General features: G+C 43.9%; 1 protein-coding gene across 1 annotated transcript in view; it reads left to right on the top strand.

Annotated features, from left to right (window-relative positions):
- LOC142075313 (netrin receptor DCC-like) overlaps positions 1-27,758 on the top strand; it is a 566,343-nt gene that overhangs the window by 375,731 nt on the left and 162,854 nt on the right. Inside the window, exons 8-9 of the mRNA XM_075136492.1 lie at positions 14,309-14,465; positions 23,543-23,697. Coding sequence (XP_074992593.1) covers positions 14,309-14,465; positions 23,543-23,697 — 312 coding nt within the window. The remainder of the gene's footprint in view (positions 1-14,308; positions 14,466-23,542; positions 23,698-27,758) is intronic.

Raw genomic sequence — 27,758 nt, forward strand, 5'->3', positions numbered from 1 at the left:
AGTCTCTCTTTAGGAGCCTTTTTAGTTAGGGTCAGTCCTTCAGTCTCCTGCAGTTTAGCAGCAGCTGTAATTCCACTTCTCAAAGCCGATGGACCCCGAAGGGCAGATTACAACAAGAAGCCCTTTGGTGTTTTGCCTCTCTCGTGTCCATCGGTCTTTTGAGTTCTGGACCTGCTGGCTGGGCAGCCCGTCACCTCGCTGGGACACCGACTGCTTCAGTGGTTGTATTGTGTATCGTATAATGACAGAGCTGAGACTCCTACGGCACCGTCCCCTGTCCCCAGGCTTGGGGTGGGCTTTGCATCCCTGTGGCTTCTGGGGAGAGAGGTGCTGGATATTGTGGATCTGGTGCTGTAGGCGTAACGAATAGGATGCTTTGGGAGCAGAGACTCTCTCCAGCATTAGCCAGGGCCAGGGAGCGATGCCATTTTTTCTCACTGTTTTGGTGAGACCATTGTTTCGCTACATATTATATTCTATGGAAAGGGAATAATTTTCTATTTTCTATGACTCCCTCTTCCTCCCAGCACAGCAGAAAACATCCTTCCCATCTCACCTCTGCCCTGCCCGCAGCTCAAGAAACTGTAGGAAATTTCTGCGGAAGAAGAAACAGCACTTAGTGCCTTGTAGCCAAGCCTTTGGCGTCGGGAAGCACACGTTTAGCTGGTTCAGCCTGGTGTGGAATGGGGTGGCAGGCTGGGCGGGCAGGCTCAGCATACCTGTCTTCCGAAAACTAGCACGTGCACCAGGACAAGGCCAGTGAGTTTATTCAGATGTTTCCTGGGTTACAAGTGAACAGAGCCCCGGGTCTGTCTCAGCAGTAATAGATATGCCTTTCGTGAGCTCCTGGAGGTAGGTGCGCGGTGGGATGCCGAGCCTGCCTGCTTACCTCGGAGGTAACGGCCGCGTCATCTGCTGATTGTGAGAACCTTTTACTGTTAAAAAATGACATCTCCACAAATTATTTGTATGCTAGGCGCAGTCACACAGTTTATTTTTAGAAGTGTGGAGGGTCAAAGTAACTGCAAATCTTTCTTTCTTAAAAGTGCTAGCCTCGAGATACCTTGGTGTGCAGTGCACATCTCGCGCAGGGCACCTGGAAGTTTTCCAGCTCCTGGATGATTTTGCTTACTCTGCTGAGATTCACAGGCTTTATTAAACCAGCCATTTCTATGACAGAGGGAGAGGGAAAAAACCACACACAACTCTCTTATCCTGGCTAAGCATTGCCTTTCCTTTATGTTAAACACGTCTTCATCTATTCAGGCTGCAGACTCCTTGTCTCACTCCTGACAGACTGGTTTGAGCTCCCGGTGCTTTGATGAGCAGCAACGTAGATCCCAGCGGAGCTGCGGGATGGCAGCGGGCGCGCTGACACGCCGTGGGTTTGCTGATGCACCGTCATGCCGCGATTGCCACCCGGCTCTCTGCGCTGTCACATCGCATCGCGGCTGCGCTGGTCCTCAAAACTGGTTTTCACTGCTGGCTCGTAGGATGTTTTAGGCTGCAGAAGAAATAAGGGTTATGTGAGTGTACCATCTGGGCGTCCGTCTGTGCTTCTGCCTCTCACCTTCCTTCCTCTCCTTTTTAGTTATTTATTATCAGTTGGGCAATTTAAAATGCTTATTGAAAGGGTGAAGATCAAAGATTTGGAATCCCTTTAAAACTGCCAGGTGGGCAGAGGCGGGCTGTCGGAGTCGGTGCAGGAGGGAGAGCTGAGCTGTTCCCACGTCCCACGGTGGTGGGCAGCTGTGGGAAAGGGAAGGGGGTCCTTCCAGGACCCCTCCATATAGCTTTGCTGTCGAGCACTGGAAACAGCTGGGGGACACGGAGCTTTTGGGAGCTGCTCTGTGGGCTGCGCTTCTGCCAGTTGTTGGCTGATTTTGCAGCTGACCTTGCTCCTCCGCGGTTCTCTCCCGGCGTCTCGCTGAAGGTGGCACATGCCTCACAAAAAATGAAAGCGTTCAAGAGCTGTCCGGATTATTTAAAATCTCACTTTGCGCTTTCTGGGAAATTTGGACTCAGATGTTTGTCTTCTCTTTGTTTATTTTCAAGCCGGATGGTGGCATTTATTTCATGCAATTTTACACAGAGCATACAATAAAATGATGGGCTGAATAGGAAATTCAAAGTGACTGAATTGATGTAATTCCTATGTCAGGAAAGAGGTAGTGGTAAAAGCAAAGCAGTCATGGCACCTGAGCAATTGCAGATGGAAAAAGACCTCTTAGATCCTCATCAGTCTCTTTTGATACTTTTATTTCTGTAAGACCTGTGCATTTCACATTACTGAATTTACTTGCACGTTGACTCCTGTCTCAAGCTGAGTGACTTGGGAGCTTTTTTTATTGCCTGCCTGAGGAACGCTGTATGTTGTAATTCGTGTCATAAAAAAGCAATGAAAAGTAAGCATGATTATTTCGTTGTGCAGGTGGGAAAAGATAGGAGCAGCATAAGAGAGATGCTCTGTGTTATGCTGAAAATCTTGCAGAGCTAGCAGTTGAACCCGGGACACCTATAATCCAGGCAAAATGCCTTAATTACAGAGCCACCTTTCTTCTTTTTCCATCTCTGGTTTGGGCTATCTGATCGAAATGTAGAGGATTTGGTGCAGGTCAAAACTGGTCCTTTACAGATAAATATTGTTTGCAATAAAGCAGCTCATGAGTTCATCTTTGCTCTTCCCTTAGTTTTTGTGTGGCCAAGACGTGGCAGATGCTCAGTAAAGCAAAACCAGTTGGCAGGTGTTTGCAGTTTATCGAGAGACCTAAGAAGCGTTGTGGACCATGGTGCTGCTGAGGAACTCAAAATACCTTCTTGGGAAGGTTGCTGTAAAAGGCTTGATTAATTTATTTATCGGTTCATGCTGGTGTGTAGCCGTAGAAGCGGGTGCTGTAGGGGTTGGTTAAGATCAGATTCGTCACGGGGAGCAGCTCCCCGAGCAGCGTTAGTTAACCGGCTCTGGGAACTTGTTGCTGCCAAGGCAAGTCGCGGAGATACGTCTGCTCTCTGCAAGACAGAGGTGGGTGGGAGGCTGAGGCAGATGGAGCGAAGTTTTTTAGCGAAAGAATGATAATAAACAGCCGGTGAATTGAGGCAATAAGTCTTAACAGATGTACGCTGGAGGAGAGGGACGGCTGAAGAAGATGCTCCAAGCCCATGTGGCTTTGGAGCCTTGGTGTGGTCACCCGTGCGGAGGCAGCACGTGGCTGATCCAGGGATTTCCTACCAAAGGCGGGTAATTTAAAAGACTGGGAGATCCAGTATCTTTCCATTTTTTTCTTCAAAGCCGTTCCTGTCGTGTACCAGCTTTCCAAGCCTTGTGTATTTAGGAAGAGCTGCTGCAAGAAAGTTTGATTTAATTTTTGGGAGTAAAAAAATCAAGCTTGCAGGCTGCTACCTCGTGATGGCATGGTTTTGCTCCTGGTGGAGAGCGGTCAGTTTGCCAGGCTATCCACAGGTATTTTAGTGAAGCACGATAAACTCCTGCTGTTGCAAAGCACACCTTGGAGTTGGCCTTCCCTGATGCTTCACGGCTGCCCTCACAATTGTAAGATGCTAAAACTTCTCACCGAGTCCAAGATGATGCTTCAGCAGTGGAAACGCTCTGTATTTTGTATTGTTCTCCAGGTTTAGCTTTGTCTTCTTGTTCCTTATTTCCTTCATGCTGTTTACACCCTGCTTTGAAGATGGTGTTACTATTTTTTTTTCCTGGTCTTTTCTCTGGTGCTCGGTACCAGAGTGTATGAACCTCTGCACGATGATGAACACACTTGGTTTCACAATTCTCCATTTTTCAGATGAGTGCAGAAAGACTCACCTCAAAAGCATCACCATTAGCCACGCATGGCTGCCTTGGAAAGTCATACTCGTGTCAGTGATTTTGATAAATAATCTGCTGAACAAATCAGGTAACACATGCCACCTTCTGCCAAAACTTTGAGTAACATTGAGAACTAAAATTAAAAAAATAAAAAAGCTCTAATGTGCCTGGTGGAAGCCTGAGCTACAGAAAAGGACTAATTTGTTGTATAGTATTTGAGAAAAATTAGGTGCCTAAGGATAGAAACCACAAGAACTAAAATACTGAGTAAATACCTCATTTAGCCACATTAGGGAAAATGCCATTAAGAAGAGAGTGATGCCGAAGCATTTTGTTACTTTACTTGGGATTCTTAGCTTGGAATTATTATTATTATTTGTAAATCAGCTGTAAAATACCTTATTAACACAGACAGAGGGACCTGCTTTGTCCTGCTCTCTCTGAAAGCAAAGGTTTTAGCCCAAATATTAAAGGCAGCAGCAAATTTTTAAATCCTGCTGTCAGCCTGGGCCGGGTTTGGTGAGGAGGCTCCATCCCTGGAAGAGCTGCCAAGGTGTGCGGGAGCTGAAGCTTCACCTGAGTTGACCGTGTCAAGACTTGGAGGCTCATGTGTGTCCATCAGCAAAACCTTATGGGAGTCAAGTAGCAGCAGTGAGTATGTGTTCAGCATAATTCAGAGATTTTACTTTCTTATACATTTAAATAGCAGTTGACTGAAGACCTTTGAAGGTCTCATTGGACTTCTGTGGCCACATACTGCTGTGAATATAACTTGAGGTAAAAGGGAGATTTAGAGGTGGGTCTTGATTGACATCTCTAAGTGTGAGCAGATGTTTTAAGTACATAGTCTGCCTCCCTGAAAAGTCCACCTGACAGCAGAGTGCCCAAATCTCAAATGTGGCAGCAAATTGTGGTCCCCTGGGTAGGTGCTCCAAGCTTGCACTGTTTCGGGGTGCTCTAAGGAACAAAGACAAAGGGTTTCAAATATAATCCCAATATTAAAAATGAGAAGATATTTCAAAATCAAAAGTCAAAGTTTCATTGAGAACAAGCTGAGACATACCATAATGTTTCTTAAAAGAAATGATTATTTCTCACAATGAGAACATCTCAGTTTGTCATGCTTTCAAAATTTTCCCTCTATTATTTTTTTTTTTCTCAGCAAAAACTATTATTCAACTTTGTTACATTCATGAATAGTTTGAAGCCCTTCAGGGCTCAGTTTTAAAGCAAGTTTAACTTTTGCTAAAACAAAAAAAAAGCCCTGCCCAGCACACAGTTGCAGGAGAGCTGATGGTCACAGGGAGGAAGAGGACAAGAACCCGATCACCAACAGTGGGATATAGTTGACCTTCCAGCCACTCTCCCTATCGCTACTAGAAACAGCTGCTGCACCGCTGAGTTCCGCTGGCAAAAATAATGAACGTGCTCACGCTCCTGCTGCATTTTGAACACCACAGACGATGGCAACGTTTACGGTTGCTGTTTAACGCTGTTGGTATTTGACCATGAAATGCCTTCCAAGTCCCTGGGCTGCTTTGAAAATCTTTGGTTTATTTCTGCTTTTTTCCATGGGTGGCAGCTATTGTTCAGTGGCTCGGAGATGGCTGACTAGATTAACTGACCAGCATTTCCTCGGGGAGCATTTGCGGGTGATTGAATTTCTTGCAATCAACAGCCCATTGCCCCTCGCCCCCCCATTTTTCTTGGTGACTAATTGATGATGACAGATGTCACCTGCGCGGTGACGCCAGCCCTGCCTTCGTAGCTCCAAGGGGGAGAGCGACAGCACTTCTCTGAACACGAGAGCTGATCAGTGGTGGGTTTGCCCATTGGTTTTGTATTTTTTTCACAGTGTAGTGTCAGTTAATTAATAAGATCTCTTCACTGCATGAATGTAAGCAGCCATTAAGGCTATATTTGCCATTGATTTTTTTTCTTGCAAACATGAATAGCAGTTTTCTCAGCTGTAGAAGAAAAGAAATGGAATATAATATGCAGACAGATGTGCAGACAGGCGTGCCTGGCTTTCACATGCGCGGGAGGAGAGAAGTGCGTGCACGTACCAGCCTGCCCGCGTCTCCCCTTGGAGAAGTGCTGGCCAAGCTGTGTCCAAAACAAGCTCAGGTATGAAAATAGAAATATCTCAGATTTACTGCAGTTAAAGAAATGATATGAAGGTAGTTTGTATCATTTATAGGTGACTTTTTAAAATAAAATAGTGGGTAGCGGCTGTGCCTGTGCTAAGAGTGCTGTGGCTGTGCTGGCACAGCGGTGATGGGTGTGTGGGTGTAGCGTATGTCCATGGAGGGCTGCAGCTGCCAGCCTGGGGAACACCAGCTCTCCAAAAACAAGTGAAACCACTAAAATGTCTCCCTTTCTGGCAGAGCTGCAGTCATACTTGGAACTTTGCTGGAATAGCGGTGCCAGGCAGCTCTTCACACCCAGCATCCTTAGACCTTGGTCAGCAGGACTTCATCTTCATTGCCTTGACCCAGCCTGGTTTTTGCATAGAATAGCTCTTAGGTGACGATAGTTAATGATCTGAGAAAAGTAAAATCATTCTCTTCTAACTCTGACCAAGCAGCTTTACTGTGACAATGCGAACACTCATCCCCGTAGATGCTCTCCTCCCGTCGGCCCCTGGGCAAAGCTCTTTGCCTTGCCTCTCCTGCCTACGTCCTGCTCCAGGTTCAAATAATTCCCCAAAGGGCCGCAGTTGTACAAGGTATTGTTTTGCGCATTTAACAGCAGATAAGTGCCTGGGTTACATCTTCCTTAAAATAGCTTTTGGTATAACCATTGGGCAAAACTGCCCTGGATTAATTAGAATTACGGGGTCTTGTAGTTCTATATTGCACTGCTGAATTTCAAAGTAAACACAGACAGCACATCTTTTGGCTCTTATAGGGGATCCAGACAAATTGTATTTTAACCTGTGCTATTCCTTTGATAGTTATTGTGGCCTTCTTTGGCCTGACCTTACCCTTTTGCCTCTCTGACCACCCGACGTGTGCTCTTCCCTGGACTTTCCTCCTGGCCTCTCTTCTTGCTGCCCACCCCAGCACACCTCAGCTTTCAGATCGTGCAGTGGGCATCCTGTTTCCCAGACATCTATCCTTCTCTTGTCTTCCATGTGCTTTGCCACCCCTTCAGGGGCTCTTCCCTATGGAAGAGGAGGAAAAAAAGAGAGGGAGAAGTGAAGATGCAATGTTGCCTTCTTCTCTGTCTGTCTTCCCTCCAGTGCCTGTCAATGCACAAAACAGGGCTGGAGGTTGAAAGAGTAAATGTTTGACGCACGTTCGTCTTGTTTTTCCACCTGCTATGGAAAGGTGGTCAGATGTTGCAGTGATGAGCAGAGAATAAAACTCTAGAATGGCACGGCTGGTTTGCAGCGGTGGGCTAGAGGGCAGTTCAGTTGTCCTGAGTTTCATGGGGCTGAGGAAGGGTCTGTTGGTGCTGGGTTTTGTGGCACGGCCCTCTGGGCATTTTTCCTTCCCTCTGCAGCGGTTGCAGCTGCAGAGTCTCACGCTCCATCCTGGGGACAGATCCTGTGTGCTCCTCTGCAAGCGTGAGCAGCACGTCCCTGTCAAGAGGAGTGTGTAGGAGGAGATAGACTGGCTTGCCTTTCGTGGAGGTGTCCGTGTTGACTGGTTTGAGATCACGCCGTTTAGCAGATAACTAGCCTCCTTCCTCCCTCTATCACAACTCGGCAATTAAGCTGTTATCCGTACGTGCATCTCTCTTGCCTGTATTTGAGAAAATGAGGCTGGGGAGAAAAGAGAAGCATTAGTGTGTATTTAGCTTCTGATGTGGTTGTTATTGCAGAGGGTGGAACTGTCAAAATCTCCCCAGTCTCTGTGAGATTTTGTATTTCAGATATGTACATTCTATTTCCAAAGTGCTATTGGCCTAATCCTGCGAGGTGCTGAGTCGGGAGTGAATTCCTTGTACAGTAGCATCAGGCGTTGTTGACACACATGAACTTCAGTGATTTATAGCAAGGTTCGTAATGTCATAAAAGAGGCATAATAAAAATTAGTGCTGCATGACTTGTTTCTAAGAACATCGTTATGGCACCAAGTAATAATGAATTACTGTGCAAGAAGCCAGAAGGGAGGAAGTATGTATGGCAACGAGGACAGATCTTTTATTTGGTACATTAGTATCACTGCATATGGGCTGAAAATCTCTAAACATATGCTGATGTACCCTGACACCCTGGCACGTGCTCCGTGTCACTGGTAAAACCTGATGCCTGTGAACACATCAAATGTAGATGCGTGCACTCGCAGATGAGCCGTGCCAACGTGGTCTCTGCTGGCGTTTGGAGGATGAGTTTGAGCACACAACGCCCGAAGAAATGCTTTTTGGATGTGATGCTTTGAAACTGTGTTGTGTGATTCATCGGCTGGATAAAAACTGGACAGGCCACATTTTGTAAATGGTCCCCAGGAAAGGTAACAGGAGTTGCTTGTGCGGAAAAGAGCATTTTGTTTGACCGTAAGTGATGAGCTACCAGTAACTTGTCCAATCTGATACTTATTTGGGACAGTAAATTTCACCTATTCCGTATCTCTGTAAAGGTCATCTGATAGAACGTGTGCTTTTTTCCTAGCTGTTGGAAACAAGACCAAAATTTAATTATTTAATGATCAGACCAAAACACTGCGATTCATTTGGTTCTTGTTTCCCCGTTTCACCAATTTTCACCCATTTAATCATTTAATGTGGGACGATGAGAGCTCCTGGATCCGTGTCCCGGGGCTTTCCTGAGGAACATCTTCCCGCTGCAGGTCAGCGTTGGGTTTTAGAAGCGGTATGGAGGATGGGTGGTGAAATCCATCGTTTCATCATGAACTTTCAGATGAAATTTTTAACTTCCTGTGTGAAATGCAGAATTTTTCCATGCGTTCCCCTCTCAAGGCATGTACTAGATGGCTTAACATCGGTGGTGCCTTCAGACAGATGGGCTTCAGGCCCCAGGATCCCTGCGCCAGAGGATATGCCTCATACCGAAACCAGGTTCTTTAGTGGCACAAACCCTCCGTCCTCGGCTGTTTTGCTCGATCTGGAGGAAAACAGATCTTAATTACTGCCCCAACCTGCTCGTGGGTGTATCTGGAATGTGTAAGTCACGGGTCGCTTTGATATTCTGAGTTTGTTTAAATGAACCTTCCAGTGTTGAAGTAACACTGTGTAAAAATACAGTTCCTCTCGTCTGTTGATCTCGGTGCAGTACAAATTTAATATAATTGCAAATTCATATTTGTATGATAGCCAGTGCAAGGTAAAATTAGGCAACTCATGTTCTACACCCCAACTTTCTGTTTTCTTTAGAGTTGTTATATTTCTTTCCCTAATGTACATGAATATTGATTCTTTTTTAAAGAACATAAATTAAGAATTTTTTTAATTCCCTTTTTAAAATCTAATAAAAATTTTAATTAGATTTTTTTAGTCCGTCACTGCCATGCGGGTGACAGCCGCAGGTCTGTAACCACCTCTGAGGCTTTCCCCCAGGAATCGGTGTCGGCCCCTCAGCTTCCTGAGCTGCCCGCAGTTCTGCCATTTGGTGGCTTAGCCCCATTAAAATAAAAGGGCATTCTGTAAAATGAAATGGGAATAATTCTTTCCAAAGTGCCTATGTTCTAAAAAATGACGAATCCACCAAAATTTATATTTTTACAGATCATCTTCTTTAAGGATATTTTACTGGAAGAGTGCCTTGCTTTTTCAGGTCCTAGGTGTTACATAGGCAGCACCTCTTGAGTTACAGATATTCCTGCAGCTTTTTTCTCACTTATAACTTTCACAGTTTGCTCTGTGGAAGGTGTAAGATGGGTCAAAAAGGTTGTGGAGAGAAAAAAAAAAAAGACTAAATTCTCTGAATGCAGGAGTGTAACAAAGACTGGGTTGACCAGGCTATGGCTGTACTGAGCAACACCAGACAATAAGCACATATTCGATATTATTTCTGGGATTAAAATTCCATGTGAATTGCTTTTCCTTTCAACACCAAGGATTTGGAGTTGAGAACAGGTTCGTGTTCTTATGTCATACTTGAAATTCATGCTGTACGAATAACCAATTTAAAGTGCTAAACCCAAGGCAAATATTGCGGGGGGGGGGGCGGGGAAGAGCCTTGAAGTAATGCACAAGGTTTATATTTTAACTTGAATAAAACATCTTGTTTTTTCTGGAATGAAATGCTTAACTTAAACTCTGAATGTTCCTTTTATGTTTAAATACATTCAGTGAAATATTCAAAAGTGTTTTAAAACTGAAATAGATAAAAAAATTCATCTCTATATTAAAAAAAAAATCAAATCAAGGAATTGAAATAGTTGTTAGAAGATATAAAAATATTTTGAGGTACTGTCTCGGCTGAAAATTTTAATTTGATGTTTTGAAATGTCATTTTGGCATTAGGATATGTGGGATATTTAGGGAACGTGTGATTTGCAGCAAGAGGTTGAAGATTGTAAGTGTGATGGTTTTCTCATTTTTGCTGAAAAAGTATTGAGTTTCAGATCTTATCAGCAAGCTCTAATTGATGGTATTTTAAAAGTATAGATAGCCTATAGTAGATGTTCTTATTGTAACAGACTGTAAGTGTAAAACAGTGGCAATCGCTTGAATAGTCTTCACTTAGGTAAGGTTGTAATTTAAAAAAAAATACTAAATGGATGATGTCATGAACATTAACCGCTTTCTGTGAAATGTAGACGGTTCCTATATATAGCCCAGTATCTTTCTGTATTAATTTATCCCCCTGAAAAAATGAGTATAATTTTTAATGTAGGCCTGTGGCAACATAGTATGTGTATAACAGGCTTAAATGTTCTATGTGAATTAAACACGAGTAACTAAAAACATGCAAATTTTAATTCTTTAAAAGCAGAAAAGTCAAACTCATCTTTATCCGTTCAGAACTTGGTCCTCAATGCAGATTGCCAGGATAGCTTTTAGATCAGTATTACTGACATCCAAGAGCAACATCTTCTGTATGCACAGTAACTTCTGAACTTGTTTTTCATCTTAAACTTATAACTTCTTTCCTTAAACTTCTTTCTGTCAACTTAGTAAATATTTAGGGGGGGGAAAAAAAAGCAAATGAATATTTTTTTGTACAGAGGTACGAAAACTGTGCTGAGGTCTGGGTGTGTATTTTTTGAGAGAGAGAGAGAGTGTCCCTGTGAGCACTCAAGTCAGAACATGAGATGTTTTATAACTTGGATTTAGAGGATTTGCACCCAGGTCTTTTACCGGGAGAGGCTCATGAGTAAACCCATGCCATCTATTGCCACCTCTGCTTAGCAATAATAATGTTGTCGCTTCATGATACCAAATCCCTTGTGGGATGTAATTATAATGTTGTTTTTTTCATTCATTTATCTTCTCTTCTTGTATATCCCACATAAGCTTTTGCTGGTCCCTAAAAACACCATTTAAAGGGTACACAGCTGTTGCTAATAGGATCTCCTCCCTACCTGCCTCCAGACATGTACGTATATGTTTTTTTTTAAAAAAAAAACCAACACAACAAAAACCAAACTAACCTATGAAAAGTATTTAAAAAAACCCTGTCTCTTTGAACTACGTCTCATATTCCTATTATTTTTAATTACAAACAGCCCGTGACTGCTGTGTATGGGAAGCACTGGTGAAATGGGATGTCATGCATGACGTTTTGTCTTTGCTTGTTTTAAATAATGTTTTAAATAGTTGGCCTCACACATGTTTTATAACTGGTCTGTATTTTACAAATAAAGGCTGTGAACAAGCAGGTCCTGAACACCTACCTCGAGCATATTTCTACCTTTTGAAGAACGTTTGCTTTAGCAGTGCAAGGATGGGTCCTACTGGCAAAATAATGATATGGTCACAAAACTGACAGCTGATTCTGGATTATAAATAACGGGGGATTTGGTTCTGAATTTGGGGTGCTCCATTTGGCTTCCTAAATGGAAACACAAAGATCAGCTCCTATCAGGCCTATGTTCAGGTCTTCTCTGTGGATTGCATAGTCATTTACAGATGTGGAGGGTGAATCAAACAGTCCAGTTTGATGCTCGCTTTGTTCAGAGCTCGATGATTATTCACACTGCCACGAGAGCAGAGAAGGATGCACTTTGCAAGGAGTTAATATAAACCACATCAGGGTAAAATCAGAGCCTGTCAGACTCTGATGAAGATGGTTTAACCGGTGGTGGATTGATCTTGTGTAGTCATATGAAAGATTGAAGGATTTCAGACATTACTTGCTGAGATAATTCCAGGTTATATGTCTCTCTATATTGTACTATTGTACTGTATATGTTTGCTATTCACTGCCAGCAACAATAAAAGTGAAATTGCTTTTGTCAGTGATAGCTCTGCAGAGTTTTCTGAAAGCCAGAGTGAAACACATGCTTAGTGGACTGGAGCTTCAGTCCCAATCTTGCTGCTTTTCACCTCAGTTTTTCGCTGTTATTTTCATAAGTTGACACCTAGCAGGTCAGCCGCCGCCGCATCCACGGGCATGAGGTCACGAAGGGTATGGATTCACCTCCAGATTTTAGATACTTATTCAGCATGTGTTAAAGGTAGATACCGCTGTTTGGTAGTGTGAGTAGCTCTTTGGGCTCCATTGCCTGTGAGATGTCCTCATTTTCTAGGGGGGGAGCTTAGGCACCCGTATGTATGTAGTCACATACGTGTAGCCACCTAAATGGACACGTCTGGACTTGGGGCTGATCATAGCGCAAGTTCCTGAACGCTAAACGCGTTTTGGGGGCAGAGAGGTGCCAGACTGCCGAGCTCTGCCAGGAGGATGGCTCTTTGGTGGAGGAACCACAGACTGCGGTGTGTTGTGGTGGAACTCAAGAGTTTCTACAGACCCTCAGGTGCCAAAATAGTTAATAATGGCGCTTTTTCTGGATTAAGTATCAAAAGTCAACTGAAAAAGCCTTGTAGGTTTGTCTGTGTGTTTTTATCCAGTCGTGCCCTTGGTACTTCTCCAGAGATGTTTACCTACCGCAGCCCTTGTTAGAAGACGACAATGCACTTACGCTTATAATACATGAGTCAACATATAGAATAGACCAGAAGCCCAAATCTGCTCGCTCTGATCGTGAAGCAAAATAGTCGCGTCGTCATAATATAAATGTACACAGAATTATACTTTAGTCTTGTGTTTGCGCATTATTTAGATCAGTGGCCCATGACTAAGGATGCTAAACACAATCTCAGTGCAAATAATGGATCACAACTTTGCAGGCAAAAGAGCTGAGACTATGGCTTAATATTTTCTTTCAACACATCATTACTCTGGAAATGCCACTGTGAAATTCCTTAATTCCCTCTGGTTTTGGATTGATCACAATAAGTAAGGGGTAATAATATTTATTATTAATAATAGCAATATTAATGGTTTTTAATAATAATTTAGGGGTAATATAAGAAAATGCTAAGCTGGTATTCAGTGAATGTCATGCTTTTTACATAAAGCTATTCTTCATAAGCTGTTTAGATAATAAAACGCTGTTAATGATCTCACAGTAAATTAATGCTACTAATACAGTTCACAGTATAGGCACTGACCAAAAAAGATTTACAATAATGAAAAAAATAAATTGCTTTTTGGTTCAATACCAATGGTGAAAACCTGCTTTTCAGGGCCAGTGTGGCCCATGAAATCGGACCTTATACACCTTGTTGGCCTTCAGAGAAGGTTAGATGACTGTGGATGCTCCATAAGATGCATGTGCTAAATTAGGAGGTAGCTGATCACTTAAATTATTGTTAAAAAATTTCTTTTTTTTTTCATTTACGTTGATGGGCAGCTTTCACGTGGACTTTGTGGGCAACAACCAAACCCTTAAACTCTATGAAGAGTTTATCGCGTTTAAATGTTCTAAAATTAATTTTACCACTTGAATCTGCAGTTGAGGCATTTCTGGATTTTACACATGGACTGAACACTTTTCCATGGGGACCGCTGTTAATATTAAGTTTCGCTGTCTTTTTTCTTTTCATTTTATCCCTCTCTGATGCTGAAGCACTCTACCTAGTTTCTGCTCTTCCCAGACCAGTCCGTTTGTAGGCTTCAGGCTTTGAGTGGTCAGTCGGTGGTTGTTTATGAGGTTAAATACTTCTGCTACTTGGGGCATAAGAGACAAAACCAGTGGAACAGAAGTGAACTAAGGAACATATCACGCTGACCACTCGTACAAGAAATAATTTCCAAGTATCCCGAGGAGGTAGCCTACTCGAGTTTTGCGTGTTGCTGTTCAATTTAGAGGATAGTGTATTTTTAGGTGTGATTTTACTGTTAGTTTTTTCTCTCTCTTTCATCCCCTGTCACTTTACTCATGCTTACCCCATGCCACCTTGGCCCTTTGTTCCGTAACACCTCAGTCGTGGCCACCACGGCACCTCCCGCCCGCCCCGCCACCCCCGTGCCACCAGCCTCTCTGACTGACTCCTCTCCTTCCCCTCCAGCTGTCCCAAGTTCCAGTGTCCTCCCCTCTGCCCCCCGAGATGTGGTCCCTGTTTTGGTCTCCAGCCGATTTGTCCGTCTCAGCTGGCGCCCACCCGCAGAAGCCAGAGGCAGCGTCCAGACGTACACGGTCTTCTTCTCCAGGGATGGCGTCAACAGGTAGGTATCAACAGACCACGGGTCTCCTCTGGATGGGGGCATAGTCCTAAGAGTGCCTGAGGTCTTTACAAGTATCTTGCAAATGGTTCTCAACCTTGTGTTCTTCTCCCCATGGTAAAAGAAGTGTGAAGCTAGAAATGCCTTTTGTTGCCGTATGTTTTTATAGACATCACATCAACGTTTATATAACAGTGCTCGTTGTCTTGGTGCGAAGGACCATTTGCGTTGACAGTGAGGTCTATGGATCTTTCCTCCTCCAGCTATTACTTGACCATTTAACGTGAAGTATTGTTAGCTCCATATTTTACCTTTCATCTTCCTCTGAGGACACAGGCTCAAGTGTTCTTTGCGTCGCTGGCAGAGGTGAATTTGTTGAGCCCTAATCAACCGGAGAGGGGGACTGTTTTTAGAGCAGTGCAAATGGTGCAAGACCTTGAAAACAGCCACGGTTGTGAAGATTTTACGTGATTGCATGTAAATACAATGGACCAGCCAGGGCTGTTCTGGCCATGTGGATTAGAGCTGCACAACAGATAGCTCTTTTGTGATAACGGCACTATATAGATTGTTTGGTGTTTGCATGATTCCTCATCGTATATGCTTATTTTACACTCCAAAAGGTACTGCATATTTACGTGGTGTTTTTTTTTATTTTCCTAACTTTGTAAATTACTTTACGCCTGAGAAAAATCTTGCGTTTCTCCCTTCCTGTACATCTTGATGAAGAACTCGCTTGAAGTATCCTGTCCTGTATTTCACTGCACTGAGGATGCACTTCAGCTGCTGGCTGGTGGCTAGTACTGTGTGTGTGCTGATGGCAGCTCAGCTTCTGAGGGGACCTGAATGGGAATCTATATTTAATTGAAAAATGAGTGGATGTGTTTTGGATTCATGAGAGCTAAGGAAGGTGGGACCCCACGGTTATCAAGGTGAACTCCCCTCTGCCGCAGCAGGGGCTGATCCTTCATCCGAAAGGGCTCAGTCTTGCAGGCAAAATTTCCTGCCCCTGCCTGGACATTTGCAAGCTTCTCATCTTCCTCTCCAACAATGTCCAGCTTTCTTTTGTAGCCCTATATATTGGGTTTTATTTGTTTCAGTGCTTGATAGCTACAGCAGCGGTACCTGCTGCAAGAGGCAGGAATCCTGAATAGAAACGTGTATCCATCTCGTCCGGCTGAGCAGCCTTGAAAGGACACAGCACCCAAAGCGCTTGGGATGAGTGTGAAACGCACCCTCCCTTTGTAAAAAAAAAAAAAGCTCTTAAATTGAAGTTGGCATTTCGGAGGCCGGTGCTGGAGGCAAGCGTCTTCCGTGGCAGGCTGTCACTTGTGGGATAAACGGCTCGTAGGGAGGGGGAAGGTTTGTGGCGAAAACGTGGGGTAGGAGCCAGGCTTGTTGGGTTTGGGTGACAGCTCGGACACGGGCATCTCACCTTCCACAAATCCCCCCGCGCCTGTGAGCAGCGGGGGAGAGACAGGAGCGGAGACAGGTGGGGCAGAGGTTCCAGCTCAGATCTCCGTCCTGCGTCAGACCGAGTCTCCAGCCGTGAGTGGTTTGTGTGAAACGAGAACGACACCGCCGTGGAGCGCCAGGAAGGGGATGTATTGAAGGCTGTAAGGCTCTCAGGGAGGGTATTAATTGGCCCATTTACAAGAGCGATGAATGAGTTCAGTGGGAAGTGAGGATGCTCAGCAGCTCCCTCGTGGGTACCAAATCGGGGTTCACATGGCTGAATCAAATGTCTTTGCACATACGGGATTTACCGTTTGTCTGCAGCCGTCGCCACCAGTAACAGTGGAGCAGGGCACTGTTATAGTCACGTCTCATTTATTTTAACTCCGTCTTCAAAACATCAGAGTTGCCACACGCAGCTGGATTGAGGCATATTCTAACTGAGCCTTTTAGTTTAGCAGTGAGAAGAAAATACTAATATTCTTATATGAGGCCTTTAAATAGTGGTGTTTCTGAGATTAAAAAAGAGCTCACCTTGGATTCCCTTACGCTTCAAAATAATTTTCTTCCAGAATTTCCATGGTGCTGCTCAAAGTTCTGGGTACCAGAAGGATGCCTGACTCCCATTCCCAACTAGATGCTTGCCTAGTTAGTGTCTCCTGCAGAAGACTGTGGGCTCTGTGTTAAAGTAACTAAAAAGATAAATAGATAAAATAAAATAAAAATTCCACTATGCTCCCTCCAGCAGGAGACTCAAAATACCACCTGTGGTTTAAAACTTTTGAATGTGCACCTTGTAGTCTTGCAAACTTTCAGACAAACTGTGAGATAAAATTAATGTAGTTTTCCTTAAAGGAAAAAGCTTCTATGGAATTTTTGAGTTGTTTATTGTCATTTTTACAAAAGAGCTATTTTTCTGTTTCCAAAAATACATATTGGATTTGACATTAACCTCAGGGATGCAAAGGAATTGTCAGAGAAATTACAGTAAGTCTGGAGTAAGGCGATCCTCCCGGGTTCGAGAGCAGGGAGGATTTGCGTGCCGGCTGGCAGCACCGCCAAGGCCAACGCAACACCGAGGGCACACGGCCATTTCGGGGACCGTCCGGAAAAACAGCCTCCCGTGTTTTGAACTCTCTCATAAGGGTTTTCAGCTCAGCTCTTTCAAAGAAACCCCTTTTGGGAGCGATTGCACTTTCTACCCTAGTGTAATCACCAGAGCCCTTCTGATGGGGTGCTCTTTAATCTTCACGCTCAGCTAGGCATCCTGCGTGGGATCAAATGGGTTTGCTTGCTGATAAGGATGATTGGAAAGAGCACTTAAAGGTAAAAGGCAAGTTTCTCAGAAAAGGATAAAACAAACCTTAAATCTATTAGGAAATAAATAAACAACCAACCAATACACCTGCACTCAGGGAAGTTTCGGGTTGAGATAAAAGGTCGGATTTAAAAGTGAGGTGTTCTATAACGTTTGCTGATAATAGCAGACTGTTGATGAAAAACTGAGCAGAAATAGAGGATTTCATGTATAGGATCTGTTAGTAGATACGTAACTCTTTGTATACATTTGATTGGGCTTATTTTCTGTTAAAATATAGTGGAATATAATAGTAGATTATAATGCATGAATTTTGATGATATCACTCTTGAAGGTATACACGTGTACACACACCCATAGACTGTAACATTCCCTCTTGCCATACAGGAGAACTGTTCCAGAAGAGAAAGGAGCTATTTTAGGTTTTGCTTCATGTTACAAGCTCACTGAAAAAAAACAACCTCTTTTATACCCAAGTAATAAGGTCACTCAGAAGATTAAAAACGTGGAGTTTACCAATGTAGTGGGTAAATCTCTTCCTTTTTGATTTGTTTCCCATTTTACTGCTGGGCTGCTGCCCAGATGGTGAGCTCTTGGGAACGGGGCGTCCCTGTGTGCTGCAAGGGCAGAGGTGCTGCTTCATCTCCGGCATCTCTCACATCCACGTGCTGTTGAAACTTTAATTTTAATTAATAATTTTTTTTTTTTTTTTTAGCTAGAGGTGGTCTTCAGGAGGGAAGCATTGTATCCATCTCCGTCTTTAAACCCCTTCTGAACCAGCAACATTTGTGTCTAGATGTTGCCCACATTTGATTGCAAACCGATTTAGAGTAGCAATTTTTTGTTCTGAGCATTTGCGAAATGGGCCGGATTTGATATTTCAATCCACAGGCAGGTTCAAATTTTGATCTGATTTTGATGTTCAGATTTGCTCTCAGCCTCGCTGTTTGTTCCCTCTTCTCATCCGTCTCCGCTGGTTTGCCTCTCAATGAGCGAGCATTGATTCACACAGGCATTTGATATTTATGCGGTAGCGTATTAGTCACCACAAAGAAAGAGACATTGTTTATTTTTGCTGATTTGCTCTTGATCTGTCTCTAAACCAAAAAATAACTCCTCAAATGTAATCTCAAGACATATTTAATTAACTGTGCATAATTTAAAATGAATTCTGCCTTCCCAGTGAGAATTTACGTCACTATATTTAAAATTTAAAATTTAATTTACAATAAAAACTCACTATATTTATTTATAAATAATGAGAAATGTTTATACAGTGATATATTTCTGTTTAGCATTTTAGATGAGACACAAAGTCCAAAAATACCGTTCAGTTTTTGATTGCAACCTTTTAAATGTCAAGTTGGCTTAAATAATGGGTCCTGATTTGTAGCTCTCTCTCTTTTTTAACTGACTGTTAACAAACATTTTTCCCAGTAAGTGAAATCAAATGCTCTGATCTTAAAAGAAAAAAAAAAAAAGAAAATAAGAAAATGACCCTGGAAATTAGCAGTATTACAGCTGAACGTAAAACCCTTTGACGAAGGACTCTTTGCAAGATTGGGACCAGTTCTATTTTTAGTTGAACATTCACTAGAACTTGTTTTCAGTCACAAATTAATAAATGCATAGGCAGTCACAACAAGCTAATAGATCTCCCAGTTTAGCTTCCTGCATGTTGCAGAGTGAAGAAATGAATCAAGGGACCACTTAATTGAATACAAAAACTTCTATTTGATTAAAGCCTATCTTCAGAATTCAGCTGAAGTTCTAAAATACCATTCCCAGATGATCTATTTACATTAGTTTTGAGGTTTGCTTATTATAATCAAGGACTTTTTGTTATTTTGTGGGAGAATGATAATGGGAAGTAAAAAAAGAACTCAAGGTAGTAAAAGTCCGTCCATTTTAAAATTAATAGTATTCATTTCACAGCACGGAGCATTAACATGACTTGTCGTACTTGAAGTAACTAATTAGGTGTTTGAAACATTATAAAAGCATTTGTTACACACCTAAGAGATCTATGGGAACTGTAATTATCTTTTTTTACATGCTGATACCGTAATGTAACATGATCTTCAGTCACTGGAAATTACATGTCGAAGCCTCCATTTTACAAGAAAGTGGATGACTTTAGTCAAGGTCTTTTATTTTTAGACTGTAATTTATGGCCAAGATGGGTTTGAAAAAGAAAACCCCGAACGTAAAGGTGCCTGATTCAAGGTTGTTTGGTGCTTTTTAGACGATTCCTGCATTGCTGTAGCGTCTGTAGCGCATTAACCCCTCGCAGGTAAGCAGGAGCACACGATGGGCTTTTTGTACGCGGGTGACCCTCATCTCGCCTAACTTCAGCCTGAGTGCGTGCCAGCGGGGCGGGTCGCTGGAGCTCAAGGGAGAAAGACAGCTACACGCTTTACAGAATCCATCTGACGTGTTTTAGACATCTGCGTTACAAAGACAAGCGTAGCATTGTTATATTCTTAAGGAGTTTTTTCTCTTTGCTAGCTGGAGGGTTTAAGGCGTCATAGAAGACGTCGCTGCCCGGCGTGACATTGGCAGGTGGCCCATTTGAACGGAAGGGATAATTTTTTCTCGTGGCTCATAATTACCTTGCCGCAGAAACCAAAACCAGTGGAGTCAGAGATTTGACAGTTTGTGGGAGACGGACACATTTGGGTGTCTGTGATCCATCTGGGTGCCGAAATTCCAGAAACGTGTGAGCAGGAGAATAACCAGATATTTCTGTCCTGTGCCAGGAGAATAACCAGATATTTCTGTCCTGGTTCACTTACTCCTCTCTCTGCTGTCTGGCTGCTGCCAGGTTGTGAGATGGGGCTGGGAGGGCTGCTGCCTGTTCTCGCATCTCAGCCTGCCCGGAGGGAAGCCTCAGCCCTTTCTTTTGCTTTATTCCTCTTGGTCTCGGTCCTCGGGTGTTTGCCTGATTATTATTCAGTCTTTACTTAGGAAAATCTGGAACTTTTTTTTTTATACAGTCCATTTCTTTTTTTTTTTTTGAGTTACAAGATCTTGCACTGCTCTATGGGCTTTTGGTGTTGCATTTGGAAGATACTCTAGATCTGACAGCTAGCAAACCCAAGCTATAGGAAGTAAAACATAAAGGTTAAATTTGCTCGGTGCTTTCCTGAGGTGTATGGAGAGAACACGCTGGCTGGCTAAGAACGGGGAAACTTCCCTCTGTGATTTTTCAGCACGGGCCGGGGACAGCCCAGAGCTTCTCCTGTTCAGCACTGCTCCCAAACTGGAAACCATCAAATTGCCAGAGCACAGGCTTGGATTTGAGTCAATTAGCTTTGGAAATGGTGTGTGAATACTGCGAGATGGAGTGCGCTGCCGAGACCTCCAGCCGCTGCCAGCCTGGGTGCTATTTCCAGTGGGAGCAGCAGAGTTTTACCTGGACTTGCATTCGTCTAGGAATGGACTGGCCCATCGCGGGAGGTGGTGAGCTCGTTGGGCTCATCAGCTTGAGAGCGCTGATGTACTTGGGTGGTTGTACAGCTCCTGCTTTGCACAGAGAAGTGTCCTGGGCGATGGACTTTAGTATTGCCGCTGAAACCCAGTGGAAGATGAACGCTGAAGCTGCTGAGGTTGCATTTGAAGATGATTGCGTTAGAGTCTAATCAAAGCACTTGCTTGGATGTTTCCAAACGGCTGAGGCTGGGATGTGATGCAAATGCAGATCCCAGAAGAGGAGCGGCAGCCCTGGGTCTCCTCGTGCCTCTGTGACGGGGCTGGATTTTTTGCATTGCTCTGCAACCTCAGCATCAGATACAACATGGGCTGTGTCCGAATTTCACTCCTCGTCATAGCACTTCACACCCGCATCCCAAACTACGCCAGACGAGAGAGTTGTGCTGGTTCAGCCCCGTTAGTGTAAAATGCAGATTTGATTCAGCTCAGGCAGCCACTTAACAGCAACGCGAGTGCCGAGGGCACCACATATGTGTACCCTTTTTTTTTCTTACTAGGTAATGGAAAAAGACTTAAAGAAAGAATGCTACAAACCATTCCACCTTTCCAGACTTGCATATATCTATCACCACAGGCACCACTGTCACAGAGAAGTATTAGAACGGAGATCTGACTTGGAGTTTTCTTTTATCACATCATCTCCCTTTTCTTCTCTCGCTTCTTTACTTCTTTTGGGACTGAGAGGTAGTCTTATTGCATCTTTGCCATTAAAAAAAAAAATGCATACAATGAGAGACAGTTGCCAACAGTCCTATCATCCTGCAGGTAGGAAGTCACCGGGCATATTTTGTTTTCTTTCTTACTGCTGTGGCTTCCTGCATCTTAAAGGGTTTATGAGAATATCGTAGCTGTTCAGTTCAGACGTTGCTGGCCATCTGACCCCCGGCGGTACCGCTGCTTTCGGAGTCGGTCAGTTGGTTACAAATCCATTGGAGCCATTTTCAATGCAGCTGGGTTCCTACTTCTACAGCTGGCGAATAGAAACCAGAGGTAAGAGGCAAGAGAGTAAAATTAGCCGAGTTGGTCAAGCACAGAGAGAGCAAAGGCTCTGCCTGCCAGCGTCCTCCTCGGGGAGCAGCAGCTGTCCACAGCTCTGCTTTTGCGTTAGCGAGTGCAACAGAAAACCTTTCTGCTGGAATAGAGGCGTGAAACTCCCGTTGTCTCTGCTAAGGGATGATCGGACCGTTTATCCCCAGGGAAGATTCACCCAAGCTTTGTTCAGTCAATCTCGGAGGGCTGGAGCGATGGTGGAGCCTGGCGCTCGAGGACAGGACCGTTCTTTGGTCTGAGAAATTTCATTTTGAGGCAACGTTCCCCAAAGGAACAATAATCTCCATTCTCTGAATTGCTGCTACGCCTATTGCAGCCCAGAGAACCGCAGCAGCGCTACACGAAGTTTGACAATTAGTTGATTCGGTCTTAAATGATTTTTTTTTTCTGCAGCATGAAATCTACCTGTTTGTTGTTGCTTTCCAGAGGGCTTCTAGGAAAGGAGAGGAGCGACGCACGCCACCCGTAATAAATCAGTTACAAAAGCAATTTTAGCTACTTCTGTTTGCAGATTGTCCATGAAATGACTGTGATTTCATCCAATTTAAACCCTGCTTTACTGTTTAGGGATTGTGTTTTTCCCGGATAATCCCACGTTAATGATTCTAGGTCTGTATCTTTCTCACGGATCGTTTTCTCTCACCGAGCAGCAGAAAGCCACAGCCAGGCAGAGCTTTGCTTGACCCAAGGCAGAGATGCCAGTGCCAGGGTGCAGATACCCCTTTAGCTCTGGGTGCTTATGGTGCCAGGAAAAGTTATACGGCTCTTGCCCTGATGGGAGGATGATGTCCTGTTTCCCTGGCCAGGGGCTGCCACCTCCCAATATCTGGGCTATACCTTCACTCTGGAGACCAGTTACCGCAGGACTTGCCACTGGGAGCAGCTGATGGAGGAGTATCAATCGCATTTTTTGCCGTGGCTCAGTGATGGCAAACTGCTGGCCAGGTTGGGCAGAAAGAGAGACCTGGCTGATGCAGGCAATAGTGAGCTGCGGTGCCTCTTGAAACTAATTTGGCGCTGGACACAAGGTGGGCTCAACGTCACTGCTCGGGAGGAGAAGTACCTGCTGCCCCCATGCACCAGTTTCCCAGCAGCCGCTGGCCAAGTTTGCATAGATGGGGTGGTGTCTCCCCATCTTTCTGCATTAGCAGAAGGCTGCCCCTGAACGCCTGGGTGCTCGTCTTGCCAAGCGGGGAGCACAGTGCGACCGCCACAAATGGGTTTTCGTGTTAGGCCTATGAAATGGTGGGTGGTAGCCCCATCTCAGAAGAAATTCTGCATCATCCTCTTGCCTGTGAAACAGTGGGGGTGGTTTTGCAGGCGCAGCTATAGCAGGAGCACTGACAAGGGCTCGGTTTACAGAGCGACCCAAACCTGGTTTTCGTTAGCTGGATGTTTACAGTCCAATATGCATCTCGCCTCCTATATCAGAGTTGTGTTCCTTTGTTGAATAGCCGTTTCTTTCCATCAATTTTCCTTTTTTGTTATATTAAGAAAAGCAAAGAGCCAATATGTTATATACCTTACGAAGAGTTAAAATACAAGTCATCTTTGTAGCGCTTGCAGCGTTCCCAGTGGGTCCCATTACTTGAATTAGGCTTTTTAAAGTAAAAATCAAAAAAAAACCCTATAGACAAACAAGCCTCAAACTGAAGTTTGATAAGTAATCATACCTTGCAGGCTACCAGCTGCATAAATAAGTAATGCTTTAAGATCCAAATGCATTTTTAAAATGGTTTTTTGGTTGGTTTTTTTTTTTTTTTAGGGAACGGGCAGTCAACACATCTCAGTCTGGGACGCTTCAATTTACCGTGGGCAACCTGAAGCCGGAGGAGACCTACACCTTCCGAGTGGTGGCATACAACGAGTGGGGACCAGGAGAGAGCTCGCAGCCCGTCAAGGTCGCCACGCAGCCGGAGCGTGAGTGTGCGCAGGAACGGGGTCTTGGCGAGGGAGGCAGCAACAGCTGTAGCCGTGAACGGCAGCTCTGCGGTTCTCACAGTGCATGGCTTTAAGGTTTTCATACAGCTCCTCTCAGAAAAGATGGCCCAGTCCTTATGCGCGGTAGATAAAACCTTTCCTCAATTTGTAATATTCCTTGCAGAGCATCTAGCTGCTCAGCAGCAGCATATAGCCATATGCTTGTGTCACGAATAGTTTGTGTCATGACTTCGATGATCGCACATCCCATCTTCTATTATGTGCCAGCGTAAGTGATATCAAAAGCTATGCTACGGTACAGAAGGAGTTGGTTTTCTCTAGGAAACATGATAAACTTACTGAAAGATACGAAAAACTTTCCGCTGGAGTAAACGTTTTGGCTTCTTGGTGTTTAAACGTAAATATTTTCTGGTAGTTAATGTTTAACTGTAAGTGTGTTTTATAAATCTTCGGAGTAGGTGGAAGCTTTCAGTAGACGCTTTTCCCTTTCTGTACGTTTCATTTGATTATAAGTATTTCTACACGTCTGGGCTCCAGAAAGAAGAGAAATTTCTTCTAGATGAGTTTGTCCTATTGCAGTTTTTCTCGCTTGGAAGGTCCAAGAAGGGCTGTTGCAGAGAGGATTGAAACATCATTTCAGCCCTTCCGCGGCAAAAGTAGTTATTCAGAAGAATTGACCATAAAAATGGGATTAGTATCTACTTCTTGGCACAGAGGTGGAGGCTGTGCTATATACCGATGGGCTCTGGTCTGCTTTGGCAAACCAGAGGGGTGAAGGGTGGGATGCTCAGGTGCTTTTAAGCTCCTTCAGTAAGCCCCTGCCAGAATACGCTCACCCTCTGTAATAAGGGGAGAAATCTAATGCTTAGCACAGAAACGGTTTTACATCAGCACACGTTGCCAAATTTAACTGAAAGGCAATATTTGTCTGAAACCCCTTCATTGTGTGAAGATAACAGCTGTGCTGGAAGCCCCTGAAATGTGTTTTCTTGATTCATGGTCGCAGGAGACTTGTCGCTGGGAGCAGGTAGAGGAGGTGGGAATGGCTCTCCACGGGGGGTGGAGGAGAAGAGGAGCGTGGAAGCAAATCCTGTGATAAGGCGAGCCTCCGGAGGTGGCTTTAGGTGGCTTTTGAACTGTTCAGTTCCCTTCACAGCCAAGCTGAGCCCCAGGAAAGGTGTCTGCTAGGGCCGGTGAGAGCACGTGCGACGTCCCCTGACCAGGCAAGGGGTGTTGTGAACAAGGGGAGAAGGGACCTTTCAACTTACATTATTCTGTGGTTTTGTCTCTGTAGCTTTGTTTATCACAAAACATGAATTTTACTCCCTGTCATCACTTCGCAAAGCCCCGAGAGTAGTGACGTTAGTGAAGTATCACCCGAGATGTGTCGCTTTCTGTTTTTCTGGATGGCCTTGCATTTTAGATACATCTTCGGTTCCTGCTCTGAGATTGCTCTGCCGCTTATGGCTTTATTTGCAGTTACGCAACCGCCATGTGCAAACGTAAGCAAGGTGGTACCCCAGCCCTTTTTGGGGAAAAAATTCTTGAAAGTCAGTTTATGAATCTGAGCCTTTTGAGAGTAAAGTATTAGGTACCTAACCATCAGCATCATTTCTCTGTTAGTAATTTATCTCTGCGTAGACACATGTGCACAAACGTGCATATGACATTTCCGTATACATTTGTATTTTATATATGTAATATATATATATTTACAGAAGGAAAATAACATTTCAATCGGGGAAAATGCCTTCCCCCTTGCAAAGCCCCAGTGAAAAGCAGGCACCGCTACCCCCTGCTGTCACCGTCTGAAGCTGCCACGGCGCGGAGTTACCGGCTCTGTTAAATGCACAGTGTAGACATTTGGAATATCTTTCCTATTTAATAACTTCAAGATTTCTCTAAAGTGTCAAGTTTGAGCATGGAGAAAATATTGCTTTCCATTTTTCTTTTCGCTTTTTACTGTTGACCAAATTATCTTATCATTTTGAAACAAGTCTCTCTGGTCCTGGGAGGCAGTCAGCCTCTATGTGGCTGTCTTTTAGAACATGCTGTAACTATTGTACAATAAATTACATGGCTGCACATAAATTGAATTTCCACATTATTTGAAAATATCAGAAGTATTATGCAATCTGGCATTGTTGAAGAAGAAAAAGCTGATGAAAAAGGACATCTGAAATTCATGTCTGTCAGTGCCTGGTTCTAAAAGTGCATACATTTGCTCAGTAATCAGTTTAAAAGATCAACAGAACAAGTTCCAGCTTTTTGAAATAATCATCCAGAATATATGGGCTGGATTTATATGAAGGTTTTTGTCCCCAGATTAACACCCCCCTTCTTTTTTAGTAAACTACAACTCCTTTTCTCTGCCTTTATGGTATATAATTTCACTACAGTATTATCAGTCCAGATTTAAATCCCTGCCCGCTTAAGCCATGTCTAATCTTTTCATACCACATGTGGAGACTTTGTGAGTTATTATTTTGGCTCCTCAAGATGCTGTTAAAGCAGCTTGGTAGTAGAGAATAAAGAAATGCATCTATGCTCACAAGGAGGATTGAAATTGTCCGTCCGAGCTTTGAAAGCAGTTCCCTGCTGTGGGACCAGCTCAGTTCTTTTCACAGCCCTTATGAATTAGAACCAGTTTCCTAATAAAGCTACGTCTCCACGATGTGTGTATCAGTTGGTGAAAGAGAAGATGAATAGGGAGGCATGTTGGTGTGCCCCAACGAAACGTGACGGCATCACTCCAGCCTCATAAAGTCGCCTCTTATCATCTCCCTTCCAGTGAAATCAATTTAGTGTGCACTGACACCTCAACTTCTACCCGAGCATCTTTAAGGGCTTTATAAAGAATAATTAATTACTGTATCCTTCTGAGGTAGGGAAGTGTTATTATACCTACTTAAGAGAAGCCCACGTGTGTCCCCATATGCCTACCCCCTCCTGCGCGATGCTGCGAGGAGCAGATCTCCGACCCCCCGTGTTGCCCCCGAGGTGGGGAGCAGCGGGAGGAGCTGTGCTCCCCACCCAGGGTCCTGAAAACGGAAATTCTGAACCAGAAATACAGAGAGTGGCGGTGGATCTATGTAGTGAGTGGGGCATTTTGCAGCAGCTAGAGGGTGATCTTACTTGCGTAGGAGACTTGGTGACTTTGGTCACGGAGATCCACACCTGCCTAGATACTTCTGTAATTACTTTCAATTCCCATGAGAGGCTGGTGCATGTAACCTCAGAAATGGGTCCCTTTGTCGATTCAGCATTTCATTTTTTCTGGTTATGGTGGGGAAACATCTATTATTTTTTTTTAATCACTGACTGGCTGCACCTGAATTTTCTTGCTAAGATAACTAGCAGCAAAAAGTACCATCAATACTGCATTAAAGCAATTGCATCAGAAGATATTAAAGTTTTGGGGTTTGGTGGTGGCCTTTTTTTTGCTACAAGTTTCTCAGTGGAGACAATATTCTTTGAAGTTCTTGCACAGAAAATGTTAAAAAGATGTAGACAAAATTTCGACTGCCATCTCTTTTAACATACGTTTCTTATACAAATGTCAAAACCGCATAGAAAATTAAAAGGCCATTAAAATTAATGCAATGAAATTTCACATGAAAAAGCAAGGGAAGGCAGGGATGTCTTTAAAGCCCACGTAGATGACAATTTTGTCAAGCAATAATCAGTTCCATATATGTTGAGCTGCACAAATTAAGTTTGCAGACTAAACAAGTGCTGCTGGAGTAATTGAATTTTCTGAAGACTTGTATCAGACCCATCCGTTTTAGAGACCAACGCAGAGACGGTGCCAGATCGTCACCTCCGGCCCTGCCGTTGTCAGACGCTGAGTATTTCAGAGGGCACTAGCGCTGCCTTTGCTCCCTACTCAGCTATTTTGGGTGCCGGTTTCGGTCACAATGATGATAACGTTGTTGCTATAAATGATGCTAAATGATCTCATGGTAGTCAGGGTCTTGCTGAAATGAGAGCCCTGGGATGAATTAGGGCAGGCACTGCAGGCTACCTATAAAACCTCCCAT

This window comes from Calonectris borealis, chromosome Z (genome assembly GCF_964195595.1).
Source record: "Calonectris borealis chromosome Z, bCalBor7.hap1.2, whole genome shotgun sequence".
NCBI classification, from domain to species: domain Eukaryota; kingdom Metazoa; phylum Chordata; class Aves; order Procellariiformes; family Procellariidae; genus Calonectris; species Calonectris borealis.